Source organism: Protopterus annectens, chromosome 1.part0 (assembly GCF_019279795.1).
Source record: "Protopterus annectens isolate FY-2018-M chromosome 1.part0, PAN1.0, whole genome shotgun sequence".
Classification (NCBI taxonomy): Eukaryota; Metazoa; Chordata; order Ceratodontiformes; family Protopteridae; genus Protopterus; species Protopterus annectens.
The window spans coordinates 821,121,299-821,142,022 of NC_056725.1; the positions used below are offsets into that span (position 1 = coordinate 821,121,299).

General features: G+C 39.4%; 1 protein-coding gene across 1 annotated transcript in view; it reads left to right on the forward strand.

Moving 5' to 3' along the window:
* LOC122795429 (glutaminyl-peptide cyclotransferase-like protein) overlaps positions 1–20,724 on the forward strand; it is a 498,301-nt gene that overhangs the window by 149,972 nt on the left and 327,605 nt on the right. The window contains exon 3 of the mRNA XM_044063688.1: positions 11,923–12,210. Coding sequence (XP_043919623.1) covers positions 11,923–12,210 — 288 coding nt within the window. The remainder of the gene's footprint in view (positions 1–11,922; positions 12,211–20,724) is intronic.

Here is a 20,724-nt window from a genome sequence, read left to right on the forward strand (position 1 = left end):
GCTGCCTCGAGCTGGTAAAAGTGACTCTCGAGCTTAGCAAAGTGCCGAGTCGGAGCCGAGGATCGGCTCCGAACCCATCAAGCAAGAAAGAAGGCGAGAGAAGACAACTAACATGGGACGTTATGGTAGGTACATAACTTCTCATTATACATAAAAGGTGGTAATAACTGTATAAGAAAATGATGCTTTGTGTAATGCCTTTCACCCTGAATGGTCTTACAGATATAAAAGAGTAGTGAACTTTTAAAAAAAATAAGATTGTGAATAGCTATGCTACAGGTGACACACTTGGAAAGAATTGCACATATGAATTTGATTGTTTTTCATGATGGTTATTCAGCAGAATATTTGGGGTGAAGGAAAAGAGTAATTATATTAATTGCAAGAGTATTTCCAATAGTATTAGAAGATGGGAAAAAAAAAGATAATTCAAGTTTTATAGTACTAAGGGGCTACTGGCAAGGGAGGAGGATTACACTGGCATGCATTTACATTCAACCTAAAACTGCTATAATGGAGCTTAAGAAAATTCTGGGAGAAATCCGCTTTCAACAACGAATATTACTTATAGGTAGAGAGTGGAATTTGGTTTGCAACAGTGAATGTGTCTGGGGAGCCTAGAAGGGAAAATATAGCAAAGGAGGGTAGATTTTTGAAGAATTTTATGAAAATGTTTGGCATGGAAGATGTGAATTCAGTACTACGAGTTTGAAGTGAATTTACGTATTATTCTCCAAGATCCAAAAACTGGGCTAGACTAAGTAAAATTTATATCTCACAGGAACATATGCATTTAATTGAAGGTCTTTATACACACCCATCAACTATTTCAGATCATGCGCCAATAATAACTTAAATAAAAATGAGACACTGGTGCTTACACACCTATCGGCTGAAAAAAGAGGAATTTAAGGAATGAGTTTTGGAATTTTTTCAGGAGCTGCTAGAGAAGATAGATAGTTTTTCTGAAAATATAGCTAGGGCATGGGATAAAATTAAAGTGGAGTTTGTCTAGGGTGGAAATAAAGGAAAAGGACACATGGCTAAGAAGTAACTAGAATTATTTAGAGGCGCTGACGAATGTTAAAGTATTGCAAAATTGGGGAAATCTCTCAGAACAACCAAAGGAGTAACTGCAGAATGCTAAACCGAGAATAAGGGATTACCTCGATAATATGCACGAGTTTAGAAAGATTTCTGTTAAGCAACTGGATTTTAATAATTCTGGAGCACACAAACTGTGTTAGCACAGTGACTCGGACAACAAAAAGTGGAAAATGGGTGTCAACCAAGCTTAGGGAGCCTATAAACAAGTAAGATGAGACGAGATCCTGTAAAAGTATTAGAAATATTTCAAAGATTTTATGGAAGTTTGTATAAAGCAGAGAAATATGGAAGTGAAGATAAGGTAATGGAAAATTTTATGGAAGAATTTAATATGACAAGGCTAGAGATAGATGATGCTCAATTACTAATAGGATAGGAAGAGAGATAAAAATGGCTACGTATAATGAATCTGCAGGAAAGTCCCCAGGAATAGATGCTATTCCTGTGGAAGTTTGAAAACTAGGAGGGAAAAAAATTGATAGAAATCTGGAAGGTTTTTTAACAGTATTTTAAGAGGAGGAGAATTACCAGCATCCTTGAAGACAGTGGTAACAGTAATACCTAAAGAGGGTGAAGATCCATTGAATCCAGCTTCAATACAGGCCCATTTCAATACCAAACCATTATTATAAAGTGTTTGTTTATAATGGCTAAAAGAATGGCAAAAGTGATACCAAAATTGATAGAAATTTGTAGCTTTGTGGAGGGCAGGAAAACAATTTACAATATTAACGGAACATTGATGATCCAGAGGGAAGCAGAATTAGTAAATACCACGGTTATTGGTAGGCCTTGATGCAGAGGAAGCATTTGACAGAGTAGACTGGGTCTTAATGAGCAGGGCAATGAAAGTATTTATTTGCTTTCCCCGATACTATTATAAAGTTGATTAGTGTGAGGGACCAGAGGTGAAAATTGAAGTGGGTGGGGTCCTGACTGAAAACTTCTGCTGGAGTAGAGGAACCAGGTACGGTTGTCTGCTTTCCCTTTTGTTTGCATTTAATTGGAACCATTGGCAACGAAAAATAAGAAGCTCAGAAATTCAAGGATATAATTGGTATGGTAATCAAGAAAAGCTGGCTGTATTTGCAGATGACTGTATTTAATACATGACAAAGCCAGAAAGAGACTTTGCAGTGTTGTAGAACATTAAGACCGTTTCAAATCTTCCCAGGATACAAAATTAATGTAGCTAAAACAGTCAATAGAGGTAAATTATGAACCCACACACATTGATCCAACAATATCGATATTTTTGGGAATATGATAAAATGAAGTATTTAGGAGTATGGATTAGAAATGACTGTTGTGGCAGCTAAGGATATGTGTCAAGAGACTAAACATAAGATGATACAAAAATTGAGAAACTGGAAGATGTTCTTCATTCCACATTGCTGCAGTCCTAACTATTGGGTAGTCCGCTGTCCAGTCGGCCCGAATACCAAAGTATATGGCTGACGTCGGTCACGGCGCATTAGACTGACGTCAGTACTTCAGGGTACTAATGCGCATGACCGACGCCATATCCTCAGTCTTTTTTGCCGCATGGTCCGATGCAGAAGCAATTTTGCGAGTGCAGGTTGGCGTTCTGAAAGTTTCTGAAGTCAGAGTTTCAGACCGAATCAAAGTTGGCTAAGTACCCGTTGGGAATATTTTGTTTTTCTTGCCTCAGTATTTAACCGGATGTCAGAAAAAGTGAATAACTGTATTTCTTGTGGGAAGCAGATCCCTCATAGGGATTACCATGCTTTGTGTATACCTTGTTTAGGGCCTGAGCACGAGGTTGTTGGATGCCGCTCTTGTGCTAGATTTAACAAACGCACTATTAAGAGAAGGTTAGACTGTGCTAGGTTGGTTTGGGAAGCGTTGTAATTATAAAATGCCGTCGGATGCTCCGGCCGCTTCGCCAAAAAGCGCAAGGACAAACTGCAAAGCCTAGAGTGGACGAACCGACAGTCCCAGATGTCGGTCCTTTAGAAGGCTCAGTGGAGCCGGAGGTTCTGCCAGGAGTTTCTTTGGAGTCTCAGGGAGACTTTACTGTTACAGGATGTATCCTCTCAGGAAGTAGGCCAGGCTGAGGGGCTTCTCAGGTGGCTGTTCTTCCCTCTCTTCCTAAGGTGGTTAGAGCCTCCCTTCTGTTTCCAAGGCTTCCTTGAGAGGCAGGCCAAGTTTAGCTTCAGTGGGGATTTCTCCTAGTGCTTCAGGGTCTTTACCTAAGAAACATATGCTTAAAATGGCAGAGGATTTGATTACTATGATTAGAGGTTCTATGCCCCCTCCTGATAAGAGGCCTAGGGTGGAACCTGAGTTTGAGAGTTTTGAGCAATGTTCGAGGCTTCTGAGTCTTGCTGAAGACTTGCAGGAGTATCCTCCTTATTCTGATTCTGATGTGGATGATTCTACTCCTTCAGCTTCTCCTCCTGAGGATTTTTCATTTTCAGAGACTCTGCATTCCATGAGGGAGCATTTTAAATGGGAAGGTCAAGATTTCTCTGATTCCAGAAAGAGGCTTAGGGAATTCTTGTTTTACCCCAGCATAGGCCTTTAGCTATACCTCCTGTTCTGAATGTGGTGGAAGATGTTTTGCAGAGGCTTCCTTGAATCCTGATTCTCTGCCTCCTGCCCCAGTTAAACCGGATAGGTACTACAGGGTGCCTGAAGCTCATAAGTATCTTTTAAGAGTCCTAGGGCAGACCCGAAACTGTCTCTCAGGGGCCTAAAGGTGTGAAGGCCTCTGTTGTTAAAAATCCTGTTCCTCCTGATAAAGAGGCAAGGGCTTTGGATAGATGGGGAAAGAAAGTGTATACTTCTTCCACTTTAGCCATGAGGCGTTGAATTGTCAGTTTCACATGTTAAAATATCAGAATTATCTCCTTTCACAATTGAAATCTAAGGTGGATGCTCTGGCGGAAGGTATTGAGTGTAAAGAGTTGCAGGATTTAGTTCATGTGTCTGAACAGGTGGGTAAACATTCCTTGCAGTGTGGTTTTGATGCTGTACAGGCCTCCTCGAGGGTGGCTGCCACTGGTTCTGTTCTTCGTAGGCACGCCTGGTTGAGAGATCAGAATTTAGCTGAGCATGTTAAAACAAGGATTTTGGATGCTCCTTTACAGTCTGATGTGTTTGGTTCGCCTGTGGAAGCAGTTTTAAAGAAAATGGAGGACAAGGCTAAGTCTATGCAGACTGTTAAGGATTTTTTGCAGGTGCAGCCTCCAGAGTTTAGTAGAAATTGGCCTACTAAGGGATGGACTTATCCTGCTTATGATTCCCAGTCTAGGGGTAGGTCTAGACGTGGTAGGGGCAGAGCTCAAGGTTCTTTTAGGCCTAGGACAGGGAGTTCCCCTGCTCAGACTTCTGGTGAGGGCAGGGGTCAGTCCTTTCGTAAGCAGACCCAATGACCTGCCTTTTCAGCTGCCAGTACATTCTCGCCTGGCAGCACCTTTGGGAGGAAGGCTGTCTCTTTTCAAAGAAAATTGGGATTTAATTACCCAAGACAGATGGGTTCTGGATATCATTCACCACGGTTACAGGTTTTATTTCCATACCTTGCCTCCTTTCAAAGGCATGCCAGACATTCCTCCTCTACAAAGAACAGAGGCTCACAAGCAAATTTCTCTGTTGCTCGAAATAGGGGCCATTCAGCCAGTTCCTGTGCCAGAAAGGGGCCTAGGATTTTATTCTCGCCTGTTCCTAGTACCAAAGAAGGGGAACACGTGGAGACCAATTTTGGATTTATCTATCCTCAACACTTATCTGGACATTCCCAAGTTCAAAATGTTGACGTTACAACAGCTTTTACCTCTGCTGGGCAAAGATCACTGGATGGTAACTTTAGATCTCAAGGAAGCTTACCTTCATGTGCCAATAAGACTAAGTTGCAGGAAGTATCTGCGTTTCGAGCTGGAAATTCTCATTATCAGTTCTCTGCGTTGCCCTTTGGCTTATCTACTGCCCAGAGTATTCACAAAGGTTCTGGCTCCAGTGATAGCTTACTTCAGGCTAAAAGGAATTCAAATCTATCCTTACTTGGACGACTGCCTGATTCTGGCTCAAGAAAAGGAAGACCTTCTACAACATTTGGAATATATCATAGCAGTGCTAAGATGCCTAGGGTATTCTGTGAGCGAAATAAAGTCCAGTCTAGTACCCTCTCAAGACATGTGCTTTCTGGGTGTGAGACTGAATACAGCAGCCCAGATGGCCTTTTAACCCCGGACAAACAAAAGAATCTTTCCAGTTACTTCCATCAACTATCTCTTCAGTCCGGGCTGACTGCAAGGACAGTCCTTCAAGCCTTAGGGTTCATGGCATCTTGTATTCTGGTGCTTCCCAATGCCAAACTGCATATGAGGAAGCTACAATGGTATCTCAAAAATCTGTGGACACAGCACTGCCAGGATTTGGACACTGTCATTCAAATAATACCTTGCATTCAAAAGGAATTTTTGTGGTGGGCTCAGGAATGTCACCTAAACAAGGGACTCCCTGTGACCCGGCCAGAGGCGAGTCAGATTCTAACGACAGATGCCTCAGACATTGCTTGGGGAGCTCATCTAAATGGAAAGTGGATACAAGACAAGTGGCCTGCCAGACTACAGCATCTACATATCAACATGAAAGAGATGTTAGCAGTCCAGTTTGCATTAATGGCTTTCAAGGAGTTACTTCTTCCAGGGCAGGTGTTGATTCTAACAGACAACACAACTGTCATGTGGTACATCAACAAACAAGGGGGAACACATTCTTACCCATTGTGCAGACAAGCAATGATTTTATGGGAGGCTGCGCTCAGCTTGCAACTAACTCTTCAGGCAAGGTTTCTGCCGGGAGCACAGAACTCCCTAGCAGATGTGTTAAGCAGACAAATCATGGATCCCCACGAGTGGAAACTGGATCTTCATGTATTTCAAAAATTGACAGTGTCATGGGGAACTCCAGACATAGATCTGTTCGCTTCTCCACTAAACCACCAGCTGCCAAAGTTTTGCACAAAGGGATTTCATCACACAGCTTGGAAAATGGATACTCTTTCTTTCAGTTGGAAAAATCTTCATGTGTATGCTTTTCCACCTTTGCCTCTTCTCCCAAAGGTGCTTCTAAAGGTCAGACAAGACAAGCCAAGGATGATTTTAATAGCTCCAGATTGGCCTCGGCAGCACTGGTACCCATTACTGAGGAGTCTGGTAAGGAAGCCTCCATGGCCTTTACCCTTGATTCCACACCTGTTGTCTCAGAGGGACGGTTGTCTGCTCAATGTCAAGCTTCACTCTCTTCATCTAACAGCCTGGCATATTCTGTTTTGAAAGACAGCAGGTCTCAGCTTCCTCAACAAGTTTTAAATGTGATTATGGAAGCCAGAAGACCTAGTACAAGGAAAGTGTAATGAGAAAAATGGAAGAAATTTTTATTTTGGACTGCAGCAAAGAATTTGGAGATTTCTGAGCCTAATTTGAGTGTGGCTCTTCAATATCTTACTGAGTTATTGGACAAAGGTTTGTCTTTCTCTTCCATTAAGATTCATGCTGCAGCAATTTCAGCTCACTATGATTGTGACCCACCATTGTTTTCACATCCTTTGTTCAAGCAATTTCTTAGAGGGGCAAAGAATATAAGACCCCCGTAGAGCTCCTACTCCTGCTTGGGACCTCAATTTTGTGTTGGAGAAACTTACTCTACAACCTTTTGAGCCTGCGGCTACTGCTGAACTGAAATACTTGTCATGGAAGACTGCTTTTTTGTTGGCCATTACTTCTGCTAGAAGGGTTTATGAGTTACAGGCCCTTATGGCGGTTGAGCCTTTTTTGATTTTTCATAAGGATAGGGTATCATTACGTACTAATCCTTCCTTTCTGCCTAAGGTGGTTTCTAGTGTGGCTTTAAACCAAACTATTCATTTGCCTACTTTTTATGCAGATCCCCAAAATAAAGGGGAAAAGATTTTGCACACTTTAGATGTACACAGGCAATTGCGTTATTATTTAAGCAGGACTAAGGATTTTAGGCAGTCTCAGCAGTTGTTTGTTTCTTTTGCTTTGAGTTACCAGGGCAAGCCTGTGTCAAAACACACTATTTCTAGGTGGATTGGGTTTTGCATTGCATTTTGTTATTCCCATCATGGCAAGGAGATTCCAGCTGGGATTAGGCCTCATTCCACTAGGGCTACTGCCACTTCAACAGCATTTCTAAGGGGTGGCAACTAAGGATATTTTGGAGGCAGCTACTTGGAGTTCAGTGCATACTTTCTCTAAGCATTACCACCTTCCTCTCTACTCTAAGTCTAGGGCTGGTTTTGCCACAGCTATTTTGCAAGGCATGTTATCAGCTCCTGCTTCCTTATGATTTGCCAGCCTCCCTTACCTCTGCTTTGGGATTCTACCCAATAGTTAGGACTGCAGCAATGTGGAATGAAGAACATAGTACAGTTTTGTACCTACCATAAATGTAGATGTTCGAGGATCCACATTGCTGCAGTCCAATTTACCTCCCTCCTTCTCCTCTGTGTTTAGGGGTGGTTGTGTAGGTGAGATTATATTCTGGTACCTTTGTATATATTGTATATATTTTTGGTGCAGGTATGTTTGGTGTTTTTCGGTTTTGGCCTTGTCTTTTTAGGGTCTTCTGACATCTGGGGCAAGAAAAGACTGAGGATATGGCGTCGGTCATGCGCATTAGTACCCTGACGTACTGGCGTCAGTCTAATGCCAGCCATATACTTTGGTATTCGGGCCGACTGGACAGCGGACTACCCAATAGTTAGGACTGCAGCAATGTGGATCCTCGAACATCTACATTTATGGTAGGTACAAAACTGTACTTTCTGTTATATGGCTATAAATACTAAGATACAAGCAATTAAAATGTTTTTATTCCCTTTAGTCTTTTACACAGGTCAGGCATATTTTTATCAACCAGAGGAGAAGCTGTGGATAGCAGTTAAAAAGAGTTGAAGGATTTTATCTGGGAAGGGAAGACAGCAAGGGTCAGATAGGATAAGATGATTCTTCCAATAGAATAAGGCAGACTATGATTACCCATTTTGAGGGGATATTTTAGAGTAACACAGTTAAGGCTCTTATTACATAGCGCAAGCAGAACACTGTAATTCAAAGTGCAAAGGAATGATGATGTCACAGGGGAGAATCTCAGGAAATAAGGAAAGACTTGAGGAGAATGACAAAAATCATACAGAGTATTATATTAATAAAATAAAATCATACACAGTATTATATTAATAAAATAACTGGGAAAGTTGTAAGAACTAAACCAGAATGAGAATGGAGAAAAGAGATTTTGCTGATAGGGGATGACTGTGGTTAGCGATACAGATAATAGGCAAGAGGGGGCTGGAATTATTGTAGAAAACTGGCAAAGAAACCAAGGTATTGGGGAAAAAATAACTAGAAAGGGAAAGGTAATAGAATGGGCAGAGGCCAAGAATTTATTTGGACTGCAGGTTAGAGATTGCCTTCCCTATCAAGGACTGATATCAGAGTATAGGCAAAGAGAAAGAAATAGTGGGGTCCTAAAAGAAACACCAGCACTGGTAGAGTTTTTCATAGAATCTGGAACAGAAACTGCCATTAAAAAGGAATAATTAGTAGAGCATATAAAATATTGTGTGATAATTATATGAATCAATCTGAGGAGCTTAGAAAAGGATTGGGAAGAGCAATTGAATAACAAGTTCACAAAGAGACAATGGAGGGATATATGTATAGCTCCCAAATATACAACAAAGTCTAGAAGATTTTAGTATCTTTGCCTGGGAAAGTGTTTACATAGGTATTTTTATACCCCAAGTGGACTCGAAATAATTTTTCCTCAAGGGGATAGCAAATGGTGGTGTGACTGGCTATAAGAGGTGGCTGGGAACATATTTTTGGGAGTGTAATGAGCTGGCAGACTTAAAGGATTCCCGGTTAACTACTCTTGTCGGAGATGCTGGGTGAGCGGATTGGATTGACAGGGGAGAATTTTTTGAGCAATGATACAGAATCGCAATTGCCTAGAACATAGTAAAGCTTACTGAGTCTAATTATGGTAGTTGCCAGAAATGCCGTTACTAGAAAATGGAAATCAAGTAGTGAATGTAGTAACAGAGAAAACAGGAATTGGGATCTATAGAAAAGGGACAGAGCAAACTACACAAAAAAATGTAAATTGTGAGAGCAATATATGCAGGGAAGGAACAAGGTTTAAGAGGCAGGATTTGAATGAGCCATATAATGCTTAACTGACAATAACTGTTAGATTATAAGTGGTGTATAATAATTGCAACTACAGTTGTTTCAATGGTGTCTGTGTTTGTTTTAGTTTGCAACTAAAGTGGTGTCAGTGTTTTTTTCATTTATATAAATGTAAGATTGCTTAGGTCATATATGATAATTTTATAAAGATGTTTATTGAAAAAAAGGATGTTCGACATAGTAACTTCAGACTTTAACCAAGTTTGAAGGCAGTATCTTAAAAAAAAAAAAATTGTGCAAGGACAGTTATACTTTAATTGAAAAGAAGGTAGATGTGACAGTTCAGAAGGAATGTAAGGAAATAGTTTTCATCCTGGGGTACCAAATCGATAGTCATCTTCCTCTAGCAGTGACAAGGTTGGATACATGTATAGATTTGTGGGCGGTCTGAATGGAGTGGATGTCTACCTCTGCCACCAGCTGCTTCTGTCCTGGAAGACTCTTGGGCGAGGATAAATTAACTAGAAGAATGATCTCTCCGTGGAGAATTAAAGCATTTATCACTAGTTGGTGTCCTCTGATAGAGAAGGGGAAGCATAACAGCAGAGTGAATGAGCCAAGTAATTGAATATGCCTACCAGCATTCTTTTGAAAGCATACTCATGGGTGCCTATATTTGCTTACATCCACTGTCTGTAGCATGCATTGCGGTTGCTTCTGCTTGTAGCATGCATTGCGGTTGCTTCTGCTTGTAGCATGCATTGCGGTTGCTTCTGCTTGTAGCATGCATTGCGGTTGCTTCTGCTTGTAGCATGCATTGCGGTTGCTTCTGCTTGTAGCATGCATTGCGGTTGCTTCTGCTTGTAGCATGCATTGCGGTTGCTTCTGCTTGTAGCATGCATTGCGGTTGCTTCTGCTTGTAGCATGCATTGCGGTTGCTTCTGCTTGTAGCATGCATTGCGGTTGCTTCTGCTTGTAGCATGCATTGCGGTTGCTTCTGCTTGTAGCATGTCAGTCTAAGCATCCTGTTGACCCGTTGTCATATGCCTTTAAGGAGGCTAAATGTGTAGTAAATAGATATGCAGAAAAGTTAATATCAATAGGAGGCCAAGTTTGAGGTCAGCAGACATGGAAGGAACCAAAACAAGTGTGTTTTTTTGTCAGCATGGAAAATTAGAATGCGTGGGATTTGGGTGTAAGGTAGATTTAGTGAAAATCAGAAGATATGGTGTCAGCCTGAAACTTATTCATAAGGACGGGAATTGGATAGGCCAAACTGCCCGTAGCTTCAGAAAATTCTGTGTTTTATTAATAGAGTTCTTAATTATGGAGCAGTGTACTTGATTTACTTCAAGTGAAATTGTGTACTGTCGTAACATGCACACAATGACTGACCTTGTTTCCTTTTGAGTTGTCTGTTTCCTAATCGCTAAGCACAAATGTTATTTTCATTCTATACCACTGCATGTTAACATATTGACTTTAACCTCCATTGTGATGTAGTAAAATAGGAACAATACTAGGCAAGTGATCTTGAGGATCATAAGATGCCTTGCCATAGACACCTTTAAGTAGACAGACTTAAAAAGCTCGTGTCCCTTTTCAGACGCTTAATAATGCTTGCCTTTCAAATTGAGTGGGGTTGGATATGACAGTTTTGCTGCAAATTCACATCTACTCATCCAGTCATTAAGACTTGCTTTAAATATAGTTAAAGTAGTACTTTGACCCATAGTAGTAATTTGTTGCATAGGCTGGAAATATTTTGATTTAGGAGCCTCTCTCTCCAGTGAGTTTTGTGTATTTGTTGGTGTAGATTTAGGTCTGTAGTGCAGATGTTTGTAGATCCACTGGCTTTACAAAGAAACTTGAGGTCAAATAGGACTGGTTCTATCATGGTTTGAAAACTGAGATCAGGTCACCTTTTAATTTTTTGTGGCAGGTGTAAATTGATATTTAACCCAAGGGTGTATTTTATAAAAATAAGTTTCTTGATTGGCAGTGAATATTTGAGAAGTATAAAGTTGCTACTTTTAGGCAGCTAGGCCAGATGTGATCAGCAATTTGTTTTTTAGGAAATCATCCAGCAGTATAGGAAATACAAGTAGTTTGCTAAGGATTAATTCATTATGCAAGCTAATTGTATTCTTTGTGTCTCCAGGTTTGCAGTAGAGTGTAAACCACCGTGTTACATTATCTCCTTTAATTTGCTAAATTCACGAAAAACAGGATTGTTTACATTTATATATAGCTGCTACATACAGACTTGTGTTTTAAAGAAATCATTTGTTTACTTATGTGTATGCAGAGTTTGCACAGTTTGTGTCTATATTCCAGATTATAATTTAGTTGAAATTTCAAGTTGGACATTTGCCACTCCATCCTTCTAATGCAGAGAATGCCTTTTGCTATGAGATTATAACTAGATCTCCTGCATCTTACATACTGTAGCCTTCTACCTTAAATCAGCTTTCCTGTCTAGCCTGCAGTGTCTACAGTGATGTTTCAACAGTTTGTTTGCTGATTAAATGTTTAAGGATTGTTTTAACAATACCACTGTATCATGATTGCATAATAACCTACTTCATTTGTCAGTGACTTGGTAGTAAGAGATTGTTTCTTTCTCCAGCATATAGTTAATCAGCTACGCTCCTTTTCTGCCAGCTGGAAAACTGAATTGGATGTGTTTGAGAATAAGACACCACGTGGTTCTGTACATTTTGCCAATATTGTTGCTACTTTGGATCCCAGAGCCAGCCGTCGCCTTGTTCTGTCCTGCCATTATGACTCCAAATATTTTCCCCAAGATGAGAAGGGGCAAGTCTTCTTGGGTGCTACAGACTCTGCAGTCCCATGTTCTTTGATGCTGGAACTAGCTCGGGCCCTGGACATGAAGCTCTTACAACTGAAGGAGAAGGTAGACTTAAAAAGGGATTCAGGTTTCTTTGCATTTAAAAATCAGTTGTCTTAGTACATTCTTGTTTACATTTCCCTTTCTGCATTATTGTAGTATTTATTTGTGCAGAAAAACTGATGTAAAATCTCATTCTCATTGAGGTCTTGCATCTGTGCCTTTTCATAGTTTGATAGACTGGAATAATTTGCGTGCTCTCAAACACAAAGGCACGATCAGTTTCATCATGGGAGTACCTTTTTCTGAAGCCATTTTATTAAGCAAAGCCACATTGTTTCAAATGTATTTTCTCCTACATTGTTTCAAATGTATTTTCTCATCCATTATGTTGTGAAAGAAAAGGACAAATTTTTGTGGAACCAAAGGGTATCAAGTCTTTTAGTGGGGCAGTAAGGTTCCTGCATGCCTGTGTTTTGCAGGCATAGCATCTTGTGATTCCACAATATAGAGTAATTCTTCTAACTTTACTTATCCACTGCAAACGTCAAGTGTGTGTAAACAAAAATACTTTATTTATATTTTATTCTATTTAAGTGGGATAGACTGGGTCATGCAAGAATTCTTTTCGGTGAAATGTCGAGAAAAACTCCAGTAAATAAGCTTAAGTTAATTACAGTGAAATACACAGTGCAATACAGATAACATTTTTAATTATCAGAAGCGACACAAGAGGGAATTTTTTTTAGATATGTAAGTAGAGTATAAGGCATCGCTGAAAGTGTTGTAAGATTTCGGAGTGACAAGTAGCTTTTGTCCTGCAGAGCGGAGAGTTCTAAAAAGAGAGATCCTCTAAAATAAACCTTAGACTGAGGGACATTTGTATGATGAGTGGAGAATACTATGGGCAACTTTTAGTGCTGATTGATAAAGGATGTTTGACGGCATTAGTGGTGCAGCACTTGGCGCGCACACCTTTGGCGCAGAAGGCTGTGGGTTCTGTTCCCACACCAGGTGTATGGTTTGCTAACACTGTAGTGCAGTGTAAGGGGGAATGCTTTACTCCTGTGTGTGTGCCATTCGTTCGATGAGATGTTAAACCAAGATCCCATATGCTTGAGCTGGTGGCAGCTTTGGTGGATATAAAGGGTCTCCCTGCACCCATTAAAAAGAGTAGGGGACATTCCCCAGTTTCCTGACCAAATTTGTCTAGTGGTTTAAATACTTCCCTCCAGGCTCCCCTAGAAAGATTCCAATAGTCTAGTGGAAATAAGCTGGTCTAGAAACAGTAAATAAAATACATAAATATGTGAATTCAAGCTAGTGTAATTTTTGAGTACTAAGCAGTGGTAGGCAGAATTTGGTGTATTGGCTGCAAATTTAGCATTTTTATTTTGTATAGCACTGCTCATATTTCTTTGTTAGGGTTTTGTTGATATTTGTAAGAAGTGGGGAAGTGTGAAGTGGAGTTGGAAACAAGGTATGTAGTGGCTATGTTTCAACAAGATTGCGCAGTAAAATTTTAGAGGTTCTATTTTTTGTTTTTTTTTTTTAATTGTTTGCCATGTTGATAAATTTTGGTTTGTGTATGATATCTCCTAGCAGTTTGGTGGTGGTGGTGGGGGGACCTCTTCAGGTGAATGCTTTGTGAGGTAATGTTTTTGTAAATTGTGTAGTCTTTTCACGAGACTTTGGTATAAAGAGTATTAATTTAGAGTTTTTGTTTTGGGGGGGCGTGAAATGAGACAGACAAGTCTTGATGGAGGTGAAAGATTTCTTAAGAGTTTGCAGTGAGGTTAATGTAGAAGCAGAGCAGATGAGTATCATCATCAGTGTATAGCAGCATGTAAAGTGGCAGTACTGAAATTGTTTAAGTAGATTAAATGGCAGGGTACCAAGAAAAAAGCCTTGAGGAGTAGGTACACGCAAATAGCGGGAGATGAATGAGTGCCATTTCACTTCAAGTAGAAGGTTAACTAGAAAACTAGCTGTGTGCTGTAACAGAAAAGCCTAAAGAAGAAGGTGCAGGAAGCATTTTGCATGGGAGACTGTATTAAATGCCTTTTACAGATCTAGGAAATGGATGAGAAGTTTATTTTTTGCTTCATAAATAGTGTTGAGGAGGGATAAGACTGCAGTAGTTTACTGTGATAGGGAGGAATCCATGTTGAGTGGAGGAGATACTATTGTTAGAAGAAACTGTGGTTTGTTGCTGCTGCACTTTTCTAAGGTTTTAGACAGTGTCGATGTGATGGTGATAGGCCAGAAATATGATTTATCTGTGAAGTTTCCACCGTTGTGTAGGGGGAGAATGAAGGATTGTTACCATAGTGTGGGAACTCTAGATTCAGTTAATGAATGCTTGAGGAGTATAGATGTTGGATAGGCAACTAGTTTAGCAGCAAGCTTGCGATAATAAAGCAGGAAGAATATTAAGGGCCAGTGTGGAAGGCTTAGTCTGGTAAGGAGTTTTTCAGTGGAGTTTGATGGTACTGATTGCAGTGTGAACTAGAAGGATGAATTAAATAAGGTGGGGTTGGTGAATGGATTTGTCATTGAAGTTGTTGTTTTAGAGCAGTTTATGAAATGGCAACTAAACCTCAGGCTATGTATGCATTGTGCATGCAAACAACTTTTAGTCCTCCTTTTAGGCAGATGAGGCAAGTTAGCTATTCTTTGTAGTGCAGAAGATAGCTTTCCCAGGGACCATTTACGATCATACCTTTATATAAAACACTTTGCATCTCCCTGAAAATAGTTCTACACATTAGGTAAGAGTGTAAAATTTGTATGTGAACAAAGATATGTTTAGGTGCGTGTGGGAAATAGGTTTGCTATCATAATGTCAATGATCAGTTGACTTGTTTTCTCAAAATTTGACATTTATGAAATTGTAAATGTCAAACACAATCCAGTAATGTCGATTCGGCATAAATCGACGTACCATTTCCCATGCACCTAATGTGAAAGTAACAACAGTTCCTGTTGTCAGCAGTACTAACATACTGCTCAACACTACGCTACACCTCATGTTTTTTGCAGGGGGGCAAGCCCTTCAGCACTCCCCACTCCCCCTACAAATTATATATTCCAACTCTGAGATCCCAGTAGAGTGATGAAAGGGATGAAATACTCAAACCACATTGTACATCGATCTCTGACAGTACATCAAGTTCATATTAGCAAATGCACAGTGCATTTGCTGATATGAGCTTTCGATATGGAGATGTTCAGCAAGATGGACATTAGAAAATCCAAATTTCGAGTTCTGCATCTGTGAAGCATCTCCGTTCGCAATATTCACAGTAAACTATATATATATATATATATATATATATATATATATATATATATATATATATATATATATATACATACATAAACACACACACACACACACGCACACACACATATGCACTGTAGAAGATTGAAAGCCCATAACATTGAAATTCAGAACATTAAGACCAAAATCTTGAAAATTCAAAACACTTAAAACATTGAATCCCATAACATTGAAAATACATAGGAAACCAACATTTAATATATGCCAGCACAACTACATACAGAAACAAATAAAAAGCAAACCATATTACACTTCAACTATAAGCAGGGGGGGCAAGCCCCCCCTGTACCCCTTGAATTTATTACTGCTCAATATCTGAGTTGTTTGGCTTCTGGTACATACCTACAGTCAACTGCATTACTAGCTGAGTTGTACAAACTTGCAGTGTTGAAGATTGTACTGCATTTTATTTTATTTTTCTCTGTATTTAATTGTTTCATTGGTATGTGTCTCTCTGTAGATGTTCTTCATTTCACTGTTGCAGTCATCACACTTGGATTATCTGCCTGCAGGTAGTCCTCAGTCGGCTCAAATACCAGAGTCTTGAGATTTCTGCGTCTGATGCTGTCTCCTCATCCATGACATCAGGAGTATAAAACATGCAGCCGACACCATTACATCAGTTTTTCTTGCCGTGCGGGATTCCGAAGCAGAAGCAGTTAGTAAGTGCCCGTCGGCAGCTACCTGAAATTTTCGTTTTTCGAGTTTCAAACCTGATGTCTTCTAAAGCCAAGTACCCCGTTGCGGAGACTTTTTTTTTCTTGCTCTAACCGATGTCAAAGTTAACAATAGTCTTGCCTGTGGAAAACAAATACCACATGGAGATTTTCATTCTTACTGCATCACCTGTTTAGGCCCAGACCATGACTTCCCTCGCTGTCGGTTTTGTGCCTTGTTCAATGCCCGAACTATTCATCGTCTGGCTATTTTTGTCTCTAAATTCTTTCGCGCTCATTCTCCGTATTCCGAAATGGCTTCGGTAAGCCGTCCGACTACTAATATTCGGAAAAAATGCAGAGAGAGAGACAGACCGCATAGGTCCAAAACTGCCGACGACGCTTCAGTTAAGCTAGTCACCAGTCCGCCGGTACTCAGCGAGGCGCTTTTGCAGCCCCTGTTACCCGCTTCTACAGATTCGCAGGCCTCTACTGAGACCCATTTGGAGTCCGGTATGCCGCAAGAAGCTTCTTCGACTATGGAACCTGCTGATGTCTCTACATTGGATGGGTCTGGAGCCGCTGTGCAGGCACCTGCTTCTGAGGGTGTATTCAAACCTTCTGATGTTCATATCAAACAGACTACGTTGTTGATTAAATCTATCGAATTTCTCAGGCCCAGAGTTCGCACTATGCCTCAGAAACCGATGACCAAAGCACATTCTCAAGCTCCCATGCCATAGAAACAAATGCTTAGAATGGCTGAAGACCTTATTACTTTAAGCACAAACAAACTGAATAACAAATTGCTGAGCAAAGTAAAAAGAAGGCACTCGTAGTAATAGTTAAGCGCTTTTCGTTTATGATAGTTCACAAACTTCTTCAGACAGATACAAAATAACTGGAACACATTTAAATACAATTGATTAACCAATCAGCAAGAAAGTTAAAAAACACAGTGTAACCACCCACTTTTAAAAACAAATAGCTCTATTAACAAGTTAACATCACTCAAACAATATTAAAAATACATTAAAAACAGATTAACTTAACGAATTAAACTTTTAAGCTTTAGAATACTACTTATAGTATATCCTTCATTTAAGCCAGGAAGACTATAAGCATTCAGCCTAATTTGCCATGTAAGTTCTAACTCATCCAGTCTAAGTACATCTGGGCCACCTCCTAAATTACTACACACTTGGTCTATGACAATAAACCTAAAACTATGATCAGGGCATTGTTCAACATGTTTAGCTAAGGCGTTTTCGAGCTTATGTTTCCTAATTGCATACAAGTGCTTGTAAATACGGTTGCGGAGCTTCCTTTCAGTTTGGCCAACGTAGTAAGCTGGACAATATTGGCACATAGCAAGATAAACAACCATTTTTGAGTTGCAATTATTTCTCCATTTCAAATTAAAATGTAAGTTAACACAAAATCTATTAGATTCTAAAATGTAGGCACAGTAATTACAAGCTTGGCATTTATACATGCCTGGTGTTCTGGTTAAATTCACACTACTATTTTCACAATATGCTTTAAGGTTCTTACCTCTTCTGTAAGTTACTAAAGGACGTTCACCTACAGTTGAATGGACAATGTTGTCACTTTTAAAAATGTCCCAATTTTTTCTCAAAATCTTAAAACAATGGCTGCTGTTTACATTGTAAGTAGTTATAAAAGAAATATTATACTGACTAGTTTCATGTTGGACCTCAATTTCATCAGAAGTGTTGGTAGATCTATTTGCTCTAATAGAACAACACACAACATTGTTTAAAAGAGGTGTATAGAATTGGGACTGTCGTTTCAAGGAGACCTACCTCATTTATGATTTCATCAATCAAAGGGAGGATTACTCAAACTATTTATAACTACATGTCCACTTCTTTTCCTAGATTTCCTTGTTTATTTGGTATACCCAAAATACATAAGTCTAGAAAATCCACCCATGCGGCCATTAGTTGATAGTAGAGGTTCTCCCACTTACGCATGTGCTAAATTTGTCCATTCTATCCTACAAAAGTACTTGGTTAATATAAAACAAATATGTAAAGATTCATGGACGTTTTTAAAGAACATAAGTGATTTAGAATTCAAGCCAAGATTCAACTTTTTGACCATTGACGTAAAAGATTTGTATACCTGTATTCCACATGGTTTAGCTTCTGAATGGGTTAATGAAATTTTAAAGCTTCAGGGGTGTCCTTCAGATGAAATTTTATTGGTTGAGGAACTACTTGGTTTAATTCTTGACAATAATTTTTTTGTTTTTGAAGGACTGTTTTTTTTCTCCAGAAGATCGGAGTAGCTATGGGTTCACCCTGTGGGGCCAGTGTGGCCAATATGGTCATGGCCTACTGGGAACACCTGTATGTATTTAACAACTGTAATTTCAAGGACCATATTATTTTTTACACGCGGTTCCTTGATATTTTTATACTGCTTGATGGTGATGTAGGATGTAGTGAACTACTAGTTGATTATTTTAATACTACTACTTCCTTTTTAAAGTTTACACAAACTTTTGATTCTATTTCTATAGCTTACTTGACATTACCCTTACTAAGGACAGTTTACTTGATAGATACACAGCTTCTATTCACAGGAAGAAAACTTATTGTAACTCAATGCTGCATTATTCAAGTTGCCACCCGTTCCATCAGAAACGGGCTATTATTAAAGGACAATTGGTCCGTGCAGCTCGTATTATTACTGTGGATGATGCCTTCCATAGTGAATGTAATTTCATTAAGGAAATGTTCCTGTCCCGTGGGTACCCGGAGCTTTTGATTGATGAAATCATAAATGAGGTCTCCTTGAAACAGTCCCAATTCTATACACCTCTTTTGAACAATGTTGTGTGTTGTTCTATTAGAGCAAATAGCTCTACCAACACTTCTGATGAAATTGAGGTCCAACAACATGAAACTAATCAGTATAATATTTCTTTTATAACTACTTACAATGTAAACAGCAGCCATTGTTTTAAGATTTTGAGAAAAATTTGGGACATTTTTAAAAGTGACAACATTGTCCATTCAAGTTTAGGTGAACGTCTTTAGTAACTTATAGAAGAGGTAAGAACCTTAAAGCATATTGTGAAAATAGTGTGAATTTAACCAGAACACCAGGCATGTATAAATGCCAAGCTTGTAATTACTGTGCCTACATTTTAGAATCCAATAGATTGTGTTAACAACTTACATTTTAATTTGAAATGGAGAAATAATTGTAACTCAAAAATGGTTGTTTATCTTGCTATGTGCCAATATTGTCCAGCTTACTACGTTGGCAAAACTGAAAGGAAGCTCTGCAACCGTATTTACGAGCACTTGTATGCAGTTAGGAAACATAAGCTCGAAAACGCCTTAGCTAAACATGTTGAACAATGCCCTGATCATCGTTTTAGGTTTATTGTCATAGACCAAGTGTGTAGTAATTTAAGAGGTGGCCCAGATGTACTTAGACTGGATGAGTTAGAATTTACATGACAAATTAGGCTGAATGCTTATAGTCTTCCTGGCATAAATGAAGGATGTACTATAAGTAGTATTCTAAAGCTTAGAAGTTTAATTCGTTAAGTTAATTAATCTGTTTTTTAATGTATTTTTAATATTGTTCGAGTGATGTTAACTTGATAGAGCTATTTGTTTTTAAAAGTGGGTGGTTACATTGTGTGTTTTTTAACTTTCTTGCTGATTGGTTAATCATTTGTATTTAAATGTGTTCCAGTTATTTTGTATCTGTCTGAAGAAGTTTGTGAACTATCATGAACGAAAAGCGCTTAACTATTACTACGAGTGCCTTCTTTTTACTTTGCTCAGTAATTTGTTATTCACCTTATTACTTTAATTAGGGGAAGCCAGCCTTCCTCCTCTAAAAGACAAAGAATTGATTTTCCTTCGGATTCTTCAGACCATGAAGTCTGATGACTCTTACCCCTGTGATTACCAGGAAATAACCTTATCTACCTATGAGGACTCAGATGCAGAGGATTAAATTCCCTCAGCCTCCCCCAGAGGACCTTTCTTTCGGTGAAACCTTGCATACCCCAAGAGAGCATTTCCGCTGGGAATGCCAGGATTACCCACAGTCCAAAAAGAGACTCTGAATTTTTAGACTTGTCTCAGCAATAGGCCTCAAGCTATTCCCCCTGTCCTGGATGTTGTAGATGATGTTTTCATGGAATCCAGCCTTACCCCTGATACTTTACCACCTGCTCTTAGAAAGCCTGACACATACTACAGACTACCTGACTCTCCCAAATTTCTCTCTCAAAATCCCACAGCGGATCCAGAGACCTTCTCCCAGGGACCTAAAGGTATTGAGGCTTCTACAGCCAAAAACCCTACCCCTCCGGACAGGAATTCTAGGGCTCTAGACAGATGGTGTAAAAAGGTATATATCTCTGCAACTCTTGCCAAGAGGGCTTTAAATTGCCAGTTTCACGTTTTGAAGTACCAGCAGCATATTGTTGATCTAATTAAACAAAAAATGTTGGTGATTCCTGATAGTGCAGGAAATAAAGACTTGCAAGACTTAATGCATTCTGCAAACGTTGTTGGTAAACATGCT